The 20,278-nt window shown below is 39.9% G+C and overlaps 1 protein-coding gene across 4 annotated transcripts in view; it reads right to left on the bottom strand.

Annotated features, from left to right (window-relative positions):
• Positions 1-3,670: 3,670 nt before the first annotated feature.
• The window catches only part of Septin2 (septin 2), a 41,080-nt gene continuing 24,472 nt past the window's right edge, over positions 3,671-20,278 (bottom strand). For all 4 annotated transcript variants that reach the window (XM_036173357.1, XM_036173359.1, XM_036173360.1 and 1 more), the window contains exons 4-12: positions 17,144-17,230; positions 14,918-15,041; positions 13,721-13,855; positions 13,475-13,592; positions 12,224-12,325; positions 11,685-11,830; positions 7,131-7,214; positions 5,370-5,427; positions 3,671-3,789 (exon numbers count right to left, since the gene is read on the bottom strand). In XM_036173357.1, the coding sequence (XP_036029250.1) occupies positions 3,688-3,789; positions 5,370-5,427; positions 7,131-7,214; positions 11,685-11,830; positions 12,224-12,325; positions 13,475-13,592; positions 13,721-13,855; positions 14,918-15,041; positions 17,144-17,230 (956 nt within the window). In that variant the 3' untranslated portion in view covers positions 3,671-3,687. The remainder of the gene's footprint in view (positions 3,790-5,369; positions 5,428-7,130; positions 7,215-11,684; positions 11,831-12,223; positions 12,326-13,474; positions 13,593-13,720; positions 13,856-14,917; positions 15,042-17,143; positions 17,231-20,278) is intronic.

Raw genomic sequence — 20,278 nt, 5'->3', positions numbered from 1 at the left:
ACCCTAGCCTTTCCCTCTAACCAGCCAGTGCCACTGAGTGTGCTACCAATCGTAAGGAAAGTGGCTGGACAGGGTAGGAATGAGGTTACACCTGAGCAACCTAATGACCTAGAGAGCAGGAGTCTCACTACCCTGAGGTCAACGTGCTGTTCAGAAAGCAAGAGGAAGAAGGGCCCAGATGGTACTGAGATGGTCAATCTAGTGGTCTGGCTGCCCAAATGGGCATGAGGCCAAGTCGAGGAGGTTCATTCAGATTAGGATAAAGTTTAGGGTTATGTGGTCTTGTGTCTCCTTCCACCTTGTGAGTCTCAGGATCAAACTCAGGTTTGATCAGGTTGGTCAAACTCAGCCACTGAGCCATCTCACCAGTCCAAATTCTGCTTTTCTGGGCTGGAAAGATGGTTTAGCAGTTAAGAACACTGGCTGTTCTTCCAAAACACCCAAATTCTATTTCTGGCACCCACATGGCTGCTCACAACTATCTGTCACTCCACTTCCAGGGAATCTGACATCCTCTTCTAGCCACCCTGGGCACCAAGCATGCACATGGTACAGACACATGCACGCAGGCAAAACACTCATACACATAAAACAAAAGTGTAAAAAACTTCAAAATCTGAGCATGGTGGCTTACACCTTTAATCCCAGCACTCTGGAGGTAGAGACAGGTGGATTTCTGAGTTGCAGACCAGCCTGCTCTACAGAGGGTGTTCCAGGCTAGCCAGGCTACAAAGGGAGACTGTCTCAAACACTCCCAAGCAATAAATAAAGTTTAAACAATTAAAAAGCTGTTTTCCTCACCTCTTCATATGGAGAATTAGAAATATATTTGGGTCACTCTTACTTCTCACTATATTCAACAGTTGTTACTTCATTTTCTAATTAGTAAATTTACCTATGAAGTTTAGCGTCCATTTTAACCAAATAATCTGTAGATAGTCTGACAGGCTGTACATAGTTCTGTCCCAGCTTCACCATTTCTTCTGGAGTATCTGGGTTATCTCTGATGAAAACATATGCAGCACTCAAGCTATTAATACAAGTAACTCCCTGTTCTGATACACAGTTGTCATTGGGGCCCTGAATCTTCCCAGTGGACTTCACACCTTACTCAAATAAAATGAGGACTGCTCATTTAATATCTAAACAATAGTGCTTTATTGAAAAAGGGTTAGTTTAAATGGCTACAAAGTTGAGTGTACAATGTGTTTTCAAAATACATTTCTACAGGCACAAGTTACTTCTTAGTGAGAGAGCATTGGCTGGAAACACTGAAGGTGATTTAGAATTGTGGCTGCGAGACCTTCCAGCACACACTGCCATCCTTCAATGTCAGCTGGCCCTAAGTGGCACCCTTAGCTCACCAGGGCTCACACTGAATACCTGGAAATGTGTTTGTATTTAAAAACCATCTTTCTCCAATCAAACTGATGTTAAAGGAGCCCAAAGGATTGCCTGGGTGCACTCTGAAGCCATCAACACTTTTCTGTAGGAACTTCAGACGATGAACCCCGTCAACATTCCCAGTGATGCAACAGTGAAGGGGCACAACGAGCAAACATGTTATTTTCTGTAATTTGTAACTAACAATCTTTAAGTCTCATTTTATTAGTACTATTTTTGGCCTGAATTAAATACAAACCCCCGCCTCATCATCAAACACTTTCTTCTGCAGCAAGATGAAAGCACAGAACTAGCACCTGTTCGCTCCCTCCACACCACTGTCTCCTTCACTCGCCCCTTTCTGTGGCATTACCTGACATTAGAAGACATGGCCAGAGCGGGCAGGGCAGAGTGCCAGAGATAAACCAGGCACGGCTCTGCTCACCTGCTTGCGGCACAGAATGCTTTTCATTCATGCCAAAGACACTTATACGACACAAACTGAGGAAAACGGCAATGGCTGAAAACAGATGAGACAGTCTGTACATAAAAACTGCTGTTTTCTTCTCAATAGAAAAATCACTGAAAAATGGAAGAGTTAAAGAGAAAAACCTGGCAGGCATTTGGGCTTCAAGCGGCATTTTGTGCAAGAGCACCACCCAATCACAAGCCTGGGTTCAGATGCCAGCCAAGGACTATTATTCCCACTGCCATGGCAGGTCTTTTGCACCTAGTTATACAAAGTACATTAAAGTGCAGTATAAAATATAAACATTTGGTTTTTTAAAAAAGTATTGCCTTTTTAGTTGAGTAAGAAGTTTATCGACTCTTACTGTGTAAAGAGTCTTGTTACAATATGAAGCCAGAGCTCACAGCTGCTTCGGTTTTCTCCACAGCACAGCGCCCACAGTACGAAAAGTCCTTGTAGAGAGCTCTCGACAGAGGTTTGAAAATGATCTGGCACTAGAATCCAGAGCTCTTAAAATCGGTCCCTGAAGTCCTGCTTTTTAAAAGGCATTTAAGCATAAACATGTGTCTCATTAGGTACTCTCCTCTATTCTGCCTGGTTAACAGATAAACGTGCAGATGAATTAACCGTATTAACTACAGCAGCAAAAGTGGTTTTAGGTGTTCTGCACAAATATAAAGTTAACAGTGTGACTTCGTTCTAATAAGCAAATATTCTGCCACCAAGTACGCACAACCACTTCTGTCTGTCACAGGTACATCATGTCCACCACACAGCAACAATCTGAACAAATAAAAATGTCTTGATATAAATCAAGAGTACTTGTCAGTGATTAGTCAGGCCAGCTAAATCAAAGAAATTCACTATTATTAAGAGTATACGTGTTGACTTATTCTTAGAAATAAATTCTAACATTAGTGGTTAAGGAAGAAGAAAACAGGGTTTACCTCACAAAATATAAAATGTAACAGCAATCAGATATAAATTTTAGGGTTAAAAAAAAAAAAAAAAAGAGAGAGAGAGAGAGAGAAAAGAACCAAAGATCAAAACCATCAAAAGTTTAAAAAAAAAACCAAAAAACTGAAATCCTCAGACACAGGAACTTAAATTCTGATGGGCACACTTCCAAGGGTGTTAAGAAACTTGGTGCTGCAGCACTTATCAGGAATACTTTTCTTTTTATCGAAGAGTATTTTCTGGAAAGTAAAAACAAAACAATTTAAATGGAAGTGATGCATTCATTGACAATACTCCCTCTGCATACGGAAGGGAATAAACTGAGCAAAATGTTTTGTATCTATGACCAGTTAACTAAATCAAGATTTATGAAGCTCTCCTATACCATCAGGCTCCATGAAACTCAAGTGTAGAGAATTACACCAGAGCATAAATCTAAGTAATATGCCAATTTCCAATGGTCACATAACGGTTGCCTCAAAGGCCTGGAGGTCAGTGGTTTGCAGCTAGGCGACCCTCATTTAATTGGCATTGATTCTTCTTCCTAGCACCTATACTTTTCATCTGCAAAAGCTTTTAATAAATTAAGGAAGTTTCTTTGAAGATGTTTACAATATTAATGAGTTTCCAACACTGTCTAATGAAAATTTAACATAAATGATATTTGTAACATTAGAAAATGGGCCTATCTTCATTTGACAGTAGGTGGCAGCAGAGAATGGTTTCTGCTTTTCAATAAAGGCTGGTGATACAGCTAATGGCAGATTCAAAAATGCAACACATGGCTAAAGTTTAAGACAGAGGAGCCCATCATATTCAAGGCTGAGCTGATAATGAGATCCCCCAACCTCCCCAACTTACTAATATGAAGCACCATTTCACACATGGTGCCCGAGTGTCCCACTGTCACTTTCACCACCCTGCATCTGCATCTGCATTTGTGCTTGCATCCTTGCGATCATCTCCTGCATGCGGCGAAGCTATGAACAGGACATATCAGATACAGTGTTGGTGTCCTCATATTAGCTTTTACTGTTTTTCTCAAATACAATAATATGTTCACATAAAAACTTACAAACCTAAAAGATCAACCAGTCATCAAAAGTCATGTAAATGACAAAATACGCACTTCAAATAAGACAAATTACCAATAAACAGAAGCAATAGTTAAACTCCCTATGTAACTGAGGATGACCATTAACTCCTGATCTCCCTCGCTGTTTCTACTTCCCAAGTGCCAAATTATAGGCAAGATCCACCATGCCTAGTTTATGCCTCACTGAGACTGCACCCAGGGTCCTGAATACTAGACAAGCACTCTACCAACTGAGCTACATCCCAAGACTCCTTTCCAATTATTGTCACTGAAGTTTGTATATGTTCAGAAAGGCTCCAGATAAGTATTCTAAAATACTCACATTTTCTTTCAGGTAGCTTTTTGGTTATGACAAGTATCCACACTGAATTGATTTGGCTAAGAAGTGATTTCTTTTTGTTTACAAAAATGCTGTACCTTTATGACCACATGACCACTAAATAATCTGCACTCCTCAACACTACCAGGTCTAAACGCACCATTTTCATTAGTACAGTTCTATTCCTGATCAATTTCCAGCTGGCTATTTGGATATCAACTGTTTTCTAAAAGGTTTCTGTAACCAGGAGAGCAAGGCTCTTCTCATTAGGGCCACTTTAAATGAGTTCCCTGTGTCAAATGCTTACTTATTCCTTCAAACATTAGCATTACTTTACCTAGGAAAGAGAAGAGCAAGCACTGCTTTGCTAGGGTATTTTTTAGATAATTCTAAATTTAGAAGTTTAGAAGACTGAATTCTTGTAGCAACGTGTCCTTTCCACAACGCTGTATCTATTTTAATCTTTGCAATCATATTAGAGGCATGTTCTAGCTTCTCCTCCATGTAAGTCCTATGTATTTCTACCCTTTTTCGTGTATCTATATATGTATATATGTGCACATGAGTGCTGTTTGGAACTCAAGTTACAGGCAGTTGTACGCTTCCTAGAAACCAAATTCTGGTCCTTCAGAAGGCCAGTGTGCATTCTTAACTGGGGAGCCAACTTTTTTTGGTAATCAATGCAAATGGCAGCTTCATTGTGTTTCCCAACTGGTTATTATTTATATATAGGGAAAAAGATTTTTGAACATTTTATAAAAATCAGCCACATTACCTTTTATTGTTAGCGAAATTAGTACTGGAGACTCAATGAGGCAATATATTTTAAATATGTTCAATATATTTAAAAGATTTGTGTATAATGCTTTAAAAAATAAGAAAACTATAATAAACTAATTATGAATACTTTTGGATAGGGCTGGAGAGATGGCTCAGCAGTTAAGAGTACTGGCTGCTCTTCCAGAGGACCAGGGTTCAATTCCCAGCACCCACTTGACAGCTTACAACTGCCTGTAACTCCAGCTCCAGGGAATCTGACACCTTCACACCAATGCACATAAAATAAATTTAAATAAATTATTTAATAAAAAATAATTCTGGATATAAAATAGCTTCAGACACCAGAATATGGGTATTCTACTTACCTCAGCCTCCTTTTCAAGCAAGATCTGGTCTTTATTCATGTCCTCATTCTCCACTTTCCTAAAGGAACAACAACAGAAAAATTACAATTGCAATGTACTTCTGAATAGAAAGAAAACTTTAGAATTCTGAAGACCACCACTTTATAATTATATGCTTACAGCTTTTTAAATTAAAGCCATGATAAAGAGAACACAAGTAAGAAAAATTACAAAACATGAAACTGGGACTTCAGAAGATGACCTGACTTTTGTTGTGCAGTCATAAATAGCCAGTCTAACCCAGGAAGGGTCTTGGTTTCAGGTAAGTTCCCCTTTATGACTATATGGTGAATAAAACTCTCTCTGGAAGGAGCCAGAGGAGCTGAATGAGCAGAGCCTGTACAAGAGGACTGAAGAAAGTACCTCTAAGCACACTGACACCACCACCAAGGTGTGCTAGTAGGGATTCTTTTTTTTTTTCTTTTTTAAAGATTTATTTGGGGCTGGAGAGATGCCTCAGCAGTTAAGAGCACTGCCTACTCTTCCTGAGGTCCTGAGTTCAATTCCCAGCAACCACATGGTGGCTCACAACCATCTGTAATGAGATCTGGTGCCCCCTTCTGGCCTGCAGACAGAACATTGTATACATAATAAATAAATCTTTAAAAAAATATTTATTTATTTATTATGTACACAGAAGAGGGCTCCAGATCTCATTAGAGATGGTTGTGAGCCACCATGTGGTTGCTGGGAATTGAACTCAGGAATTCTGGAAGAGCAAGCAGTGCTCTTAACTGCTGAGGCATCTCTCCAGCCCGCTAGTAGGGATTCTTGTACTCCGGCTTCTAAAACCTTTCCTTATGTCCGGTTTCCAAATTAACAATGTAATACTTCAAAAAGTTTTTTTATTCTTAATTCTGTGTATATGTGTGTCTTTATACGTATATATGCACATGAGTGCTGGTTGGAGTTCAAGTTATAGGCAGTTGTAAGCTTCCTAGGGACCAAATACCGGTCATTCGGAAGGCCAGTGTGCATTCTTAACTGCTGAGTCATCTCTCTATCCCCTGCCAAAAGACACTGAGTAACTAAATCACTTATTCATCCAGCTCTATTTTAAGTGGAGACATAGTTTAATTCGATGGAGATTAGGTCACAAAATATACATCTTATATAGAAATACATTAGGATGGTAAAAAAGAAAAGGTGAATGGATGTGGCCACATGGAGTCTGTAGAAAACAGAGCTGCTACTCCAGGGACACCCATGGCGAGCTTACCCTCTACAGCTTTCAATGGCAAGCAAGCCTGTCCTTATTTATAGACACAGTAATGCTACTACCAGCCTCTGGCTTTTCCATTTTTGCTGTTTAAATGGTTTTATTATTATTATTCCACATCTCTGCATTTTGCCTGCCATGTATGCCTATGTACCACAAGCATGCCTGGTGCCCAAACATGCCAGAAGGCATGGAATCCCCTGGATCTGGAGATACAGACAGTTGTGAGCTGTAATGTGGGTGCTGGGAATTGAACCCAGATCCCCTGCAAGAGGAGCAAGTATTTTTAACCACTGAGCCACCTCTCTCCAGCCTCCAAAACTGCTCTTGATGTGCACATTATGAATGTCTCTTCCCCTTCCCCACTTGACTGAATTAGCAATATACTTTTAACAATTTTTCAGTAGGAAGTATATGTTGTGTATGATCAAGAAGTCTGAGGTAGGCACACACAAGACAAGGGAAAGTGACTCAGGGAACATGATATGGGGAAGACTGCTGACCTGCCGCCTCTCTTCAGCCTCTCAGAACGGAAGTTTTCATAGTGAAGGTCCTGGGTCACTTCCTGTAGGTCCTGCATGTGGGTGCTGAAAAAGAGAAGGAATACAGCAGGGATTTATGCCTATGGCAGTTTCATGGGGAACAACAACTATGAAGAACACAGAAAAAATTACCAGGACTGAGAGCCCAAATAATTGTTTAGTAAACTATACACAGGTTGCCGGAATCTCAGGACAAGCTATGTAACTGGAAATGCCTAGGTGAAGTAAACTCCTTTGCCACCACAATAGGCTACAACAAAGTTTTGGGTAGAACACTTTCTCCTGAACACTGCCACGGGTACTACTAGATACAGTACAAAGCCATTACCACTGGAGGGATGTGGATACAAAAAAGACTTTAGGAGACTTTTAGGTAATTGATACCTGAAATAAAACACATTTTTCTAAAAGATCTTATGAAAAATAAACTATTCAAATAGGTGTCTGTGTAGCTTTTTGTAAATACCACACATTTAAAAGTATGTACAGAACATTATAACCACCTTCCTGTATACCGAGGATCTAGGGAAATAGTAAGAATGTCAATAAAAGGGTAGTTGGATCTTTCTTTTTTTCTTATTTCTTTCCCTGGAGCTGAGGTCCGAACCCAGGCCTAAGTTCTGTACCACTGAGCTAAATCCTCAACCCCACAGACCTTCTTCACTCTCAGAAATACACAACTGGCATCTAACAGAGCACCCCACCTCTTCTATAACACTTGCACTCCCTGAATGACAGGGCTAGGACTGCCACTGGCTCAGCACTGCAGACCAAGTGTGTCTTAACTGCTCTCAAAACTATTATGCGATATTTATAGAAACTTCGATGGCAACATCTTACTGGTACTCAATCAGTAACAGTGTTAATAAGTGGCAAGTTTAACTCATAAAAAATTTTAGTTTATTTAGATTACATGTCTTTGAACATTTTTCATTAAAGAGGTATATTTTATGGAGAACTACAAGAAAAAAGCTTGAAGGCTCTATAAAGAAGTCACAGAGAAGGAAATGGTTTGGTACATACATTATATGGGTGTTAAATACACTATGCCCCAAAATATATATAACTGTATGCTAATAAAAATAAAATCAGGTATCTGTTCTGTCTCACCATGTGATAACCTCTGATTCATTTTAACATAGCAAGGAAACCCTCACCAGATGCCAATATTCTAGCTTCCAGAAAGAGAAATAAGCTTCCATATTTATAAATTACAACAATAGGAAACAGACCAAGACAGTCGTATGTTAATCTGACACCTGTAACATTTAGACTCTCCTAGGCTAATGTTTAAGAGAGATGCTGGTTTATAGCCTGTAGGATTAATAGGCACTGGGGGCTCCCACTTTGTTTGCTGGGCAGTAGCCATGACACCACAGGTCCTGATTTGCACTTACAGTAACAACCTGCTGTTGGTGAGACAATGCTAACATGTAGGTGTTCGTATGCTAGCCTAACTTTGCCATTATCAGCTCAGACTGTTTTTTTCTCTTTAATAAAAAACACTTTTAGCCGGGCGGCGGTGGCGCACGCCTTTAATCCCAGCACTCAGGAGGCAGAGGCAGGCGGATCTCTGTGAGTTCAAGGACAGCCTGGTCTACAGAGTGAGTTCCAGGACAGGCAGAGCTGTTATACAGAGAAACCCTGTCTTGGAAAACAAACAAACAAACAAACAACTTTTATCTATGTGTGTACATGTGTGTTCAGGTGCTTCCACTGGCCAGAAGAGGGTGTCAGGTTACCTGGAGCCGTTGTTGAAAGCCTGATGTGGACACAACAGCACAAAGCACTATAAACTGCTGAGCCATCTTTCCAACCCAGTTTTTTTTTTTTTTTTCCCTCTTAAAATCTAGGGTTCCACAAACTATATCCTCTTTTGTTTTTCATAGTACTGTCCACAGTCATTACCCTTAATTATAAAACTATTCAGAATCAAAGGTGAGGGGAGTACATACTGAAAAAAGAAGAGGGGTGTATTGTCTTTAATCCCTTCTTCTAAGTTTAAACTTGTTTATGGGGAGGCACTTGTGTCATGGCCTACATGAGGGTCAGGTGAAAACTTGCAGGAGTCAGTTATCACCTTCTACCATATGGATCCTGTGGATGAAATTCAAGTTGTCAAATGTGGTAGTATGCATGTTTACTAGTCTCTATTTTCATTATCGTGTGTGTGTGTGTGTGTGTGTGTGTGTGTGTGTGTGTGTGTGTTTGCAAAGGTCAAACGTCAACACTGGGTGTCTTCTTCAATCAATCTCCATACTTTTTTGTTTTAAAAAAAAAAAAAGGAAAATGGGGGAGGGTTCTAACTAGGGAGGGAAAAGGGAGAGAAATACAGAGGAAAGAATGAGGATAACATAAAAAAAGAAGTTTATGTGCACACATACACAAGTGCCCACAAAGGCCAGAAGAGGGAGCTGAACTCCCTAGAGATAGAGTTATAGGCAAACCCAGGTCCCCTGCAAGGACAGCAAGTATTTTATGTTTTAGAACATTTGATCACACTGTGTGAAGATGTGTTGCTGTTTTACCTCACCTGTCTACAACACCTTCTGAGTAGTTTAATAAAGAGCTGAATGGCCAACAGCTAGGCAGGAAAGGATAGGCAGGACTTCCAGGCAGAGATCGGAACTCTGGGAAGAATGTGATGCATGGGAGAGGGGAGGGATTCACCAGCCAGACATGGAGGAAGTGGGACAGAGGAAGTGGAACGTACTATACTTACTGAGGAGAAGTAACAAGCCACGTGGAAGAATGTAGATTAATATAAACAGGTTAATAGAAGTTTGGAGGGCTTTTATTTTCCTGATTTTTTGAGACAGGATTTGTTTGTGTAGCCTTGGCTGTTCTGGAACTTGCTCTGTAAATCCACCTACTTCTGCCTCCCAAGTGCTAGGATTAAAGGCCACATCTGGCCAATTTAAGTTTTAAGAGCTAGTTGGGAACAAAAGTTCAGGCCAAGTTTTAGTAATTAATAAGTCTCCATGTCATCATTTGGGAGCTGGCAGTCCAAAGAAGGTCCAACTACAATTTTAAATTGCTGAACCATCTCTCCTGTCATTCCATCTTTTTTAAAAAATACATTTAAATTATATGCGTGTGCTCCCACCATAGCCCATGTGTACAGGCTCTGCAGCACCCCACTGCCACCAACTGACTCTCTCTACCTTCCCCCCCAAGACAGGGTTTCTCTGTGTAGTCTTAGCTGTCTGGAACCCATTCTGTAGACCAGGATGGCTTCAAACTCACAGAGATCCATCTGCCTCTGCCTCCTGAGTGCTGGATTAAAGGCATCGGCCACCAGTGTCCCCTTTCTACCTTATTTTTGAGAGAGGATCTAACAATAAACTTCGAATTACTAACATGGCTAGGCTGGCTGGCCAGCGAACCTCAGCCATCTCCCTGTCTCCACTCCACGGTACTAGGATCACAGGAATGTGCCACTGTACCCAGACTGTTGTCTGAGTGCTGGGGATCCGAGTTCAGGTCTTTGTACTGGAGTAGCAAGCATTTTCCGGTTCAGTCATCTCCCCAGGCCCCCTCAAAGTGTACTTTTTGAACAATACGCTTTCTTTTATTGTGGTGGTTTGAATGAGAAAAGTTCCCTGCAGGCTCAGATGTTTACTTAGTCCTCAATTGGTAGCACTGGCTGGGTAGGTTGAAGAGCTGTGGCCTTACTGAAGCAAGTCTATTACTGAGGTAAGCTTTGAGGTTTCACAGCTTCGTGTCCTTTCCAGTGTGCTCTCACTGCTTCCTGTGGTCAGTTAAAGAAGGAACCTCTCAGCTTTTGACAAACTACCACACCTGCTGCTTCCCTCAGGACAGACTCTGTCCCTCTGAACAGAAAGCTCAGATAAATCGTTTTACATGTCGCCTTGGTTATGGTGTTTTATCACAGCAATAGAAAAGTAACATCTATCCTTTACTCTCTTAATGACAGCAATGGGGTTGGGGAAGCAATTCAGTGAAGAGCTTATGTAGCATGCACAAGGTCCTAGGTTCAATTCCCAGCATCATATAAACTGGGTGTGGTGGCACATGCCTAGAATACCAGCACTGCGGAATTGAGGAAGGAGAATCAGAAGTTCAAAGTCATAATTGCATACACATCAAGTTTGAAGCCAACCAACATCTTTATTACTATATGTGAAACTCAAGTGTAAAGAAGTTTATCAGTTGCAAAAAATGAACAGAAATCTCAAGGCTAATGTGAGATCTTCAGGCCAACAAGGAGGAGCACCATGTGTCAGAGCTAGGCCTGGGGCAACTGTAAGAGGCTGTTCACCTTCTAGCAGGAGCTAGGACGACCTCTTGGGCCATGGTTAAGGTTTACTTTTCCTTTAGCATCAGTGACTTGAGATGAGAGAGCAAGAAGAACAAGCAGTATGAGAAAGAGGTTCAACAGAGATTCAGAGCCCCAGTAAAGAACCCCAGTCCCTAACTGCAATGGTCTTACTAGTCTAATGTTAATTAGTCTAATGTTAAGCTCTGCTGTAATGAATACACCAAATGTCTTACATGAGCATTGTTCTCAGCTTCAGGAAGTCATTGTGTTCTGGGTTCTCCACCTCCACAACACCCCATGGGTAGAGACGACCTCTGACCTTCTTGCCTTTGGCTTCAATCAACTGGTTGGAGCCAACCACAGAGAATGGGATACTGGCCTAGAAACAAATACAAGGTAGTAGGAGAATACCAATGCTCACTGTAAACCAACAATGGGCACAGAAATGGCTCCCTGATGCTATATTAAAAAGCTGCTTTTTTGTTATTGTTGTTTTGAGACATACGTAGCTATGAATAGTCTGGAATTGGCTATGCAGACTTGACTGACCTCTAACTCACAGTGATCATCCTGCCTCTGCATTTCCCAGCATCTCTAGTGCTGATATTAAATAGGTATGCAAGTATGCCTGGCTTTAACTATGTTTGACTGAGCGCTAAATACATACACATTTCACTTAGAAATGTCAGTTATTTTCCAAATGGTACAAATCAAGCCTGCAACGAATTTTCAAGCCTTAAGTTCACTTTATATATCTGGAGCCAATTCTTACCTTGAGGAGTCTAGTCTGTTCCTTAAAATCTTCATCTTCATCTGACTCTGCATCCGGTAAGTGATAGATTTTGATGTTATGCTCCTCAATTTCGTCCAAAATCTGGAACAGTAACAAAACTAGAATCAATTTTAGCTAACCGTGTATCATTTTAGCTAACTCATATTAGAAATTCAGAAGAATTGTACTCAAGAGGCAGAGGCAGGCAGACCTCTGTTAAGTTCAAGGCCAGTTTAATCTACTTAACAAAGTCCAGATCAGCCAGGACTACAAAGTAATATCATCTTAAAACAACAACAAAAAGAAAATACCAAGAAATACATTAAGAATTATTTGTATATGAATGAGTAAACAACCGATAAGTTATTTTTAAGTACTTTTAAGAATTGCTAAAAAAAAGGTTATGTATATTTGAATTTTAGGAGCTTTTCTGTCTGCAAGAATAACAATAATAACAGTAATAATCACAAGCCATCACTTTCAACATACAAGGCAGTAGGAATACTAATGATAGCCCGAGAACAACAGCTAAACGAAAAATACTCCCACCATCATCTAGCAAGACAAGAGCCCAAGAACAAAGAGACACTATGAGCACCTAAAGTTCCTGGGCAATGAATGGGCAGGCGCCTCAAGCATAATCATGGAATGGGAGGAGTATATCATACAAGCAAAAAGAATTCTGGGGAGTAATCCCAGCACTTGTCAGCAAAAGCTGGTGGACCTCTGAATTCAAAGCCACCCTGGTTTACATAGTGATTTCCAGGCCAGCCAGGGCTACACAATGAGACTGTCTCAAAATATAAAAATTAGTTAATCTTGAACTGGGCATGGTGTCACATGTCTTTAGTCCCTATCTCAAAAAAAACAAAATAAAAGTAACAACCACACAGGACACCAGACAGATTGGTCAGTGTTAAACTAGCTAAGCTGCATCAAGTGGTAGACAGCTGCCACATGAATTTTCAAAACCCAAATACAGGGAACAAGTCTACTTAGACAGACTACTGCAGCAAAACATTTGGGTTAAGAGGACAGCCACTTCCTACTCCATGAGGCTACTTTTATCTGAGAAGAAGAATTTAAACAATACAAATCTGATGCTATGAGGATGAAAAGTAAAACAAACAAAAAAACCTACAAACACTGAGTATGAATTCTATAGTCCTGACTCTGGCAACTCAGTTGAAATCTTCCCTCCTCCTGCTTCCTGGACAGCTGAGGAGGCATGGGTGGCCAGCTCTTACTCACCCTTTTCTTTAGCCGCTCACGCTCCTTCAGAGTGAGTGTGTCAGCTTTCGCAATGACAGGCACAATATTCACCTTATTGTGTATTGCTTTCATGAATGCAACATCTAAAGGCTTTAATCTAAAAATGTTCAAAAGTCACACATTTAGGGAAAGCACGGGAATACAGCACAATTTTTTTTTCTCAAAATCATCTCACTGCTTATATTACAACACGCAGCAGGTTTCCGTGGTAAACAACTGACTCACCCATGTCCAAAAGGTGAGATGAAGTAGAAGCAACAATGTACCCTGTTGTCAATGATGTGCCGCCTGTTCAGTCCACTCTCGTCATGTAGGTAGCGTTCAAATTGCTCATCAATGTAAGAGATAATTGTCTTAAAACTGAAACACGAAATTCAACAGTAATCATGGGGTACAGAGACAGGCAATCCCTCACTTCAAAGAAAAGACAAGTTTCTCTCCCCTTTCCCATATAGTATGTAAAACAATCCATAAAAGAAGACAGTTCATCTTTAGGAAAGTGAAGGGGTGTGTGTGTATGTTTTAAACTGTGACAAGTATTAAGTGGGTCTGGTGAAGCAATGGGAGTCAACAATCTAAGTATAACAGGTTATAAGCACCTGACAGGTAGCCTGTGAAGCTGGAAGGCTGCCAACCCTTTTAAGACATACAACTGCTTCCCAAGAGGCCAAGAAGCAGGGCGCTATCAGAAAGCATGCAGTCCAAGGCAGGATTCTGTAAGCTGCTGAACAGGACAGCACATTCACAGAATGATGACAAGGGGTCATTCTTAATGCAGAGGACAGACAAAGGAGTGCCATCCCCTTCCTTCCTTTTCTCAGTGCTGCTAAGTTGATGCTTTCCTTTGGCAGGTTTAGGACAAGGAGGAAGCAGGTACACAAGTAGGATTTTCCACACAATAAAAGCAACAGGTTGCTCTACCTTCTTAATTTCCTTGTTTGTAAAAATAAAGGCAAAGAGAAGTCATTCACAGGCACTACGACTCAAATTTCACCTCCTACCATATGGAAGGGACATACACATATAAACAGCAATTTGTCCACTGGTTGCAGTTCAATCATAGTGCTTTGTTTATGCTGGCAGTTTACAGATGATTAACTTTTCAATCTCTGGTCTTATTAGAGTGCTCTTAGGAAAAAAAAAAAAAAACAACGAATTCTCAAGCAGGACACAGTGGCTCATAACAATTATCAAAATACTTAGGAAGATAAGGCAGGAGAATTTTGAGTTCAAGGCCAGCCTGTATTATATAGTGAGACCCTGTTTCAAAACAGCCAATATTTAACACCTTAAATGATTAGGTATACAGCACTTCAAGTATTACTAACATTGTCTATGAATGTAAATTCTTTAAATTAAGTAAATGAAAACAAATACATAGTACTTGGCACTTTGGGGGCTCTGTACCCTCTGGATTCATACCAATCCCTGCAGTTGATGGCATCCCCATAGCCAGGTGTGTCCACTACTGTAAGCCGAAGTTTGACGCCCCGCTCTTCAATTTCAACAGTTGAAGCCTCAATTTGGACAGTTCTTTCAATTTTCTCTAGAAAAGAAACAAATTTAATAGAAAATGTACCTTAAAATCAAGCATGCTAAAGGAGAGATTATCCATTATTCATGTTCTTATGACAAATGTCTTGGAAGGTCAGTACTTGTCTTTGAGGAAAGTTCTCAGAAAATATTAGGACTACTTAAAATGATCCCAAGTCAGTAAGAGAAATGTTGGTGCTAAAAATGAATGTTTTTGTTGGGATCACTAAAATTACCTGGGGTTGGAGATTTAGCTCAGTGGTAGAGCACTTGCCTAGCAAGCACAAGGCCCGGGGTTCGATCCTCAGCTCCCAAAAAATAAATAAAATAAATAAATAAAATACCTGTAGCAGGAATTGTTAGAAGGTCTTATAATAAAATCAAACCTGGAGCCAGGTATTGGGGTGCACAATGAAAGATCAGAGAGACAGAACCAGCCACAGCTACCTCACCTTGCCAATTCCTCAGCTGATCCTGTTTCCTCAGACTGGAAGCCTCTGAGTCCTTATCCAAATGGATCTCAGCTGAACTGCTTCTCGAAAGTCTAAGAGCTTAACCAGGTTCTAGTTCCTCATCCTCATGCCTTAAATACCTTTCTTCTTCCTGCCATCACTTCCTGGGATTAAAGGCTCTTGATACCACGCCTGGCAGTTTCAAGTGTGGCTTTGAACTCACAGAGATCCTCTGCCTCTGGAATGTTAGGATTAAAGGCTTGTGTGACACCATTTTTTGGTCTCTGTATCAAGTGGCTGTTCTGTTCTCTGACCCCAGATAAGTTTATTAGGGTGCACAATATTTTGGGGAATACAATATCACTACAGATATCAACACTGAGAAGCTGGAGAGATGACTCAGCAGTTAAGAATGCTTGTTGCTCCTGCAGAAAACTAAGGTTTAGTTTCTAGCACCCACATGATGGTTCATAACCACCAAGAACATAACCAGTTCCAGGGGATTCAACCTTCAAGGGAACCAGGCAAATATGTGGTACACATACATACATTCAGGCAAAACACTCATACAAATTTAAAAAATGTTTAAAAAATCTTAAAATGAAAGAAATACCAATATTGGGACTGCTAAGATGGCTCATGGAGTACAAGTGCCTGCTGCCAAGCCTGTTGATGACTGAGTTCGAGTCCTGGATCACATAGGTTAGGAGTCATAGAGTTACCTCCTGACATCCATCCATGCACGCACTTTTGAACATGTCCACATGTGTGTGTGCATACATGCATACACATACACACAACACACACACACACAAAAACCATTTTAAAACCCTAGGTTTCTTAGACAAAGAAAATAATCTATGAATTCATTTAAAAACAGAATGTAAAAGTATTGATGAAAAGGTTGTTTGACTTTACAAGCTTAATCCATCTTATCAAAAGTATTTATGAGTCTAGAGATGTGGTAGAGCATTTGCTAGCATGAAGGTTCGATTCCTAGAATTGTAAAGCCAACAAGCATATATTTGAGAATGCCAGTGTACTATGGTGGGATAACCAGAGAAGAGCCAAATTAGACATATATTCCTGTAGTAATTTTCTGTTTACATAACATTTTAAGTTATATTTTTAAGGTAATACTGAAGATTGAACCTACGGCTTCATGTATGCTGGAAAGGGCTCTACCACTGAATTATCTTCTCTTGTATGTAACTTTTTTATTTTGTTTTGTTTTTGTATTTTTGAGGCAGGGTCTCTCTGTGTAGCAGAGGCTGTCCTAGAACTCTCCCTGTAGACCAGACTGGCCTCAAACTTGCAGAGATCCAGCCTCTGAGTGCTAGGATTAAAGGTGTGTGCTACCACCAGTCAGTCAGCTTATGTAACTTTTTAAAGACATAAAATTCTTTCAGTTCAGTTTCTCATCCAGTGTACAATACGAATAGAAAACTAGGACATATAATAGATAACAAAATGAAATAAAGGTTAGCTGCACAGATGCAAAACAAAGACTATAACCAAATTCTAGGACTTCAGATAAAGCATACTTTCTCTACTTACGTGACAGTTTACAAAACACAAACTGACTAAATAAAACACACATCTGAGGCTTAAGATATTAATTATATACATTAACAATGTTCAGGTAATATAGAAACATATTTACCTGCAGCTCCAGGTATAATTCTTTCTGGATAGAGATCAGTCAGGAATAAGCTGTTTATGAGAGTTGATTTTCCTAGACCAGATTCACCTTAAATAAAAATGAAAACATTGTCATAACCTTCCCTATATGATTGTTAAACCTAGAGTGTTTTCCAGCACATTTGCTTCACAAAAAGGAAAATCATGGATGCTCAAGGAAGGTCAGTAACCTTCCCAAAGTCAAAGAACAGGACCTTAATTTGAATCCAAGACAATGGGATTGTAGAATTGGTTTGCAGCATGATTACAAACAAATTTTCTCTCTTCACAGGTGTGCAGTGTCTATACACCTGTGTAGTATAGAATGTACTTTCGGAATTTCGTTGTTGTTGGTTCTTTAAAATAAGTCTTGACTTCTATTACTTAAAAAGCTTCATATTTATTTAGCTCTCTGACTCTGTGTTTGTGCCTTCAATACTTTCACAATGATTTTTCTACTACTCAGAAAGCACACTTGATCCTGTCACTGACACACTTAGCATATATGGAACCACTCAGTAGGCCCTGCTGACATGCTTCTTTATGTTGGATAATCTCATAAATACTTTAGATCTTAACAGCATACACCATCAATTTTAGAGCTTTCCCAAACTTCTTGGTATAAAGGTAAACAATTTTATTACCAGGGATTCAAGGTGCCCTAGTTTTTATAGACTGCATTATAGGAAAGACTACAACAGTTGTGTCAAACACTGGGCCATGCCTATAAGCACCATGCATGGAAAAGCAATTTTGTTGCTTTGAGATGAGGTTTTACTACTTAACTCAGGTTCTATGAGAGAGCAGGGTGCACTCTTAATGGCTGAGCTGTTGTGGGATACTGACACTCCTGAGACTCCCAATAAAGTTTGCTTTGAATCAGAGGGTGGAGCTAGCAACTAGCTGAACAAAATTAGCCATTGAGATTTTGGAGGATGGAGGACAGATAGTAGCAGGGTGGGGTTTAGAGAGAGTCTAGGCCTTTTTGGAATGAGAGAGGGGGAGAGGGAGGTGGTGAAGGAGAGGGAGGTCACTGGTTGCTTTTTTGCTTTTCTGATCATTCAGGTTCTTACCCTGATATCTGACTCCCAAGTTTTTATTGATAAAGAATAATTAGATCTGGTGTGCAGATCTCTAGGTTTCCCCTACTCCTTCAACAAATAGTGAAATTCCCCCAAGGCTATGTTGTGGGATATAGTACATTGTGTGAAGATGTACTGCTTTGATTGGTGTAATCAAAAGCTAAATGGCCAATAGCTAGGCAGCAGAGTATAGGCAGGACTTTTGGGCAGAGAGAACTCTGGGAAGAAGAAAGGCAGAGTTACCAGCCAGATGGGAGGAAGGATGGACAGTATGGAGATGACGTAAAGAGCCACATGAAAGAATGTAAATTAAAAAATAGGTTAATTTAAGTTATAAGAACTAGTTAGACGCCTAAGCTAAGGCCAAACACTCACAATTCATAAGTCACTGTGTCATTATTTTCAGGCTGGTAGTCCCAATGAGAAAGTACAATTACATTGAGCCATGTCTCCAGCTTTGGGGTAATATTTTTCTATATAAAATAAAGATTTATATTAAATTATGTGTATGTGAGATTGGGGAGTTATGTACAAGTGAGTACATAAGGTGCCTGAGGAGACCAGAGAAGTTGAATCCTCCAGGAACTGGAGTTAAAGGCAGTGAGCTACCTAACAAGAACACTGGAAACTGAACTCAGGTCCTCTGCAAAACAGAGCAAGCTCTCATAATGGCTGAGCCATTCCTCCAACCACCAAAGAAATATTTAATGGGGCATTTTTTCCCTCTTGTGGTAATTATTCTTTATGTTCTATGAAATGTGTTTTGGCTCTGTCATAAAATTGTTTATCTACTTCTAATTTTTTTTTGTTTTATATTAGGTGTAGGATCTATTTCAAGTTAATTTGCAAATACAAGTTGAATTTTTTCATACAATCATCCAGTTACATCCAGTTAATATTTTTAAAAGATTAAATTTCCGCTACTGAACAATCCTGGTACCTTAGTCAAAAGTAACTGACCTTATAATGTGGATCTATTTCTGGGCTATTAGTCTCCATGCCTTATTATACTGTCTTGAGTATTTTAGTTAAATTCTCCAACTTTGTTCTTTTTTTAAACTGCTTTGTCCATTCTAAATTCTCTGAATTTTCATTTAACCTTTGGAATTAGATTCTTTTTTTTTTTTTTCCCCCTCCCTGAGACAGGGTTTCTCTGTAGCTTTGGAGCCTGTCCTGGAATTCGCTTTGTAGACCAGGCTGGCCTCGAACTCACAGAGATCCACCTGCCTCTGCCTCCCGAGTGCTGGGATTACAGGCGTGCACTACCAGCGCCCAGCTGGAATTAGATTCTTAATATCTATTTTTTTAAAAGCCTAATAACATTTTTGATTGGGAACAAACTGACTCTGTGTACAGTTTAAGGAGAAAAGACATCATCTGTGATGGTTTGAATGAGAAATGTTCCCTATAGGCTCAGGCATCTGAATACTTGTTCACCAATCTGTGGCCCTGTTTGGGGAGGTTTCCTCATTGGAGGGAATATATATCATTAGGGGCAGACTTTGAGAGTTATATCCTTACCCTACTTCCAGTTTGTTCTCTCTGCTTTTGTGCTTACCTTTGAAAATGTAAGATCTCAGCTTCGTGTTCCTATAGCCATGTCTGCTGCTTGCTTCTATGCCTCCCACCATAATGAACTCATCCCTCTTGAACCATAAGCAAAAAATAAACTATCATTTCCTTAAGTTGCCTTGGTCATGGTTATTTTAGCAAAGTAACAAAAAAGTGACCTACACATCTTCTTAACAGTTCAAAGAGAGCAGATCTCACAATTAATTTACATTGTCTTTAACCTCTTAGCAGTATTCTTCAATATACAGTTCTCACACATATTTGCTAGATTTATCACTCAACAGTATGCTTTTATTTTACAATAATAGTGTTGTCAAGATTTTGTCTCCCCTTTCCTCCTCTGCTGTGAAATAATGCTTTTGTACACTTGTTTATTAAAATGCTGATTGGCCAGTAGCCAGGCAGGAAGTATAGGCAGGATAAGCACACAAAGAGAATTTTGGGAAGAGGAAGGCTGAGTGAGG

Source organism: Onychomys torridus, chromosome 23 (genome assembly GCF_903995425.1).
Source record: "Onychomys torridus chromosome 23, mOncTor1.1, whole genome shotgun sequence".
Taxonomy (NCBI): domain Eukaryota; kingdom Metazoa; phylum Chordata; class Mammalia; order Rodentia; family Cricetidae; genus Onychomys; species Onychomys torridus.
Note: the sequence above shows the minus strand (reverse complement) of the source record. Positions and strands in the feature narration are given on the sequence as shown.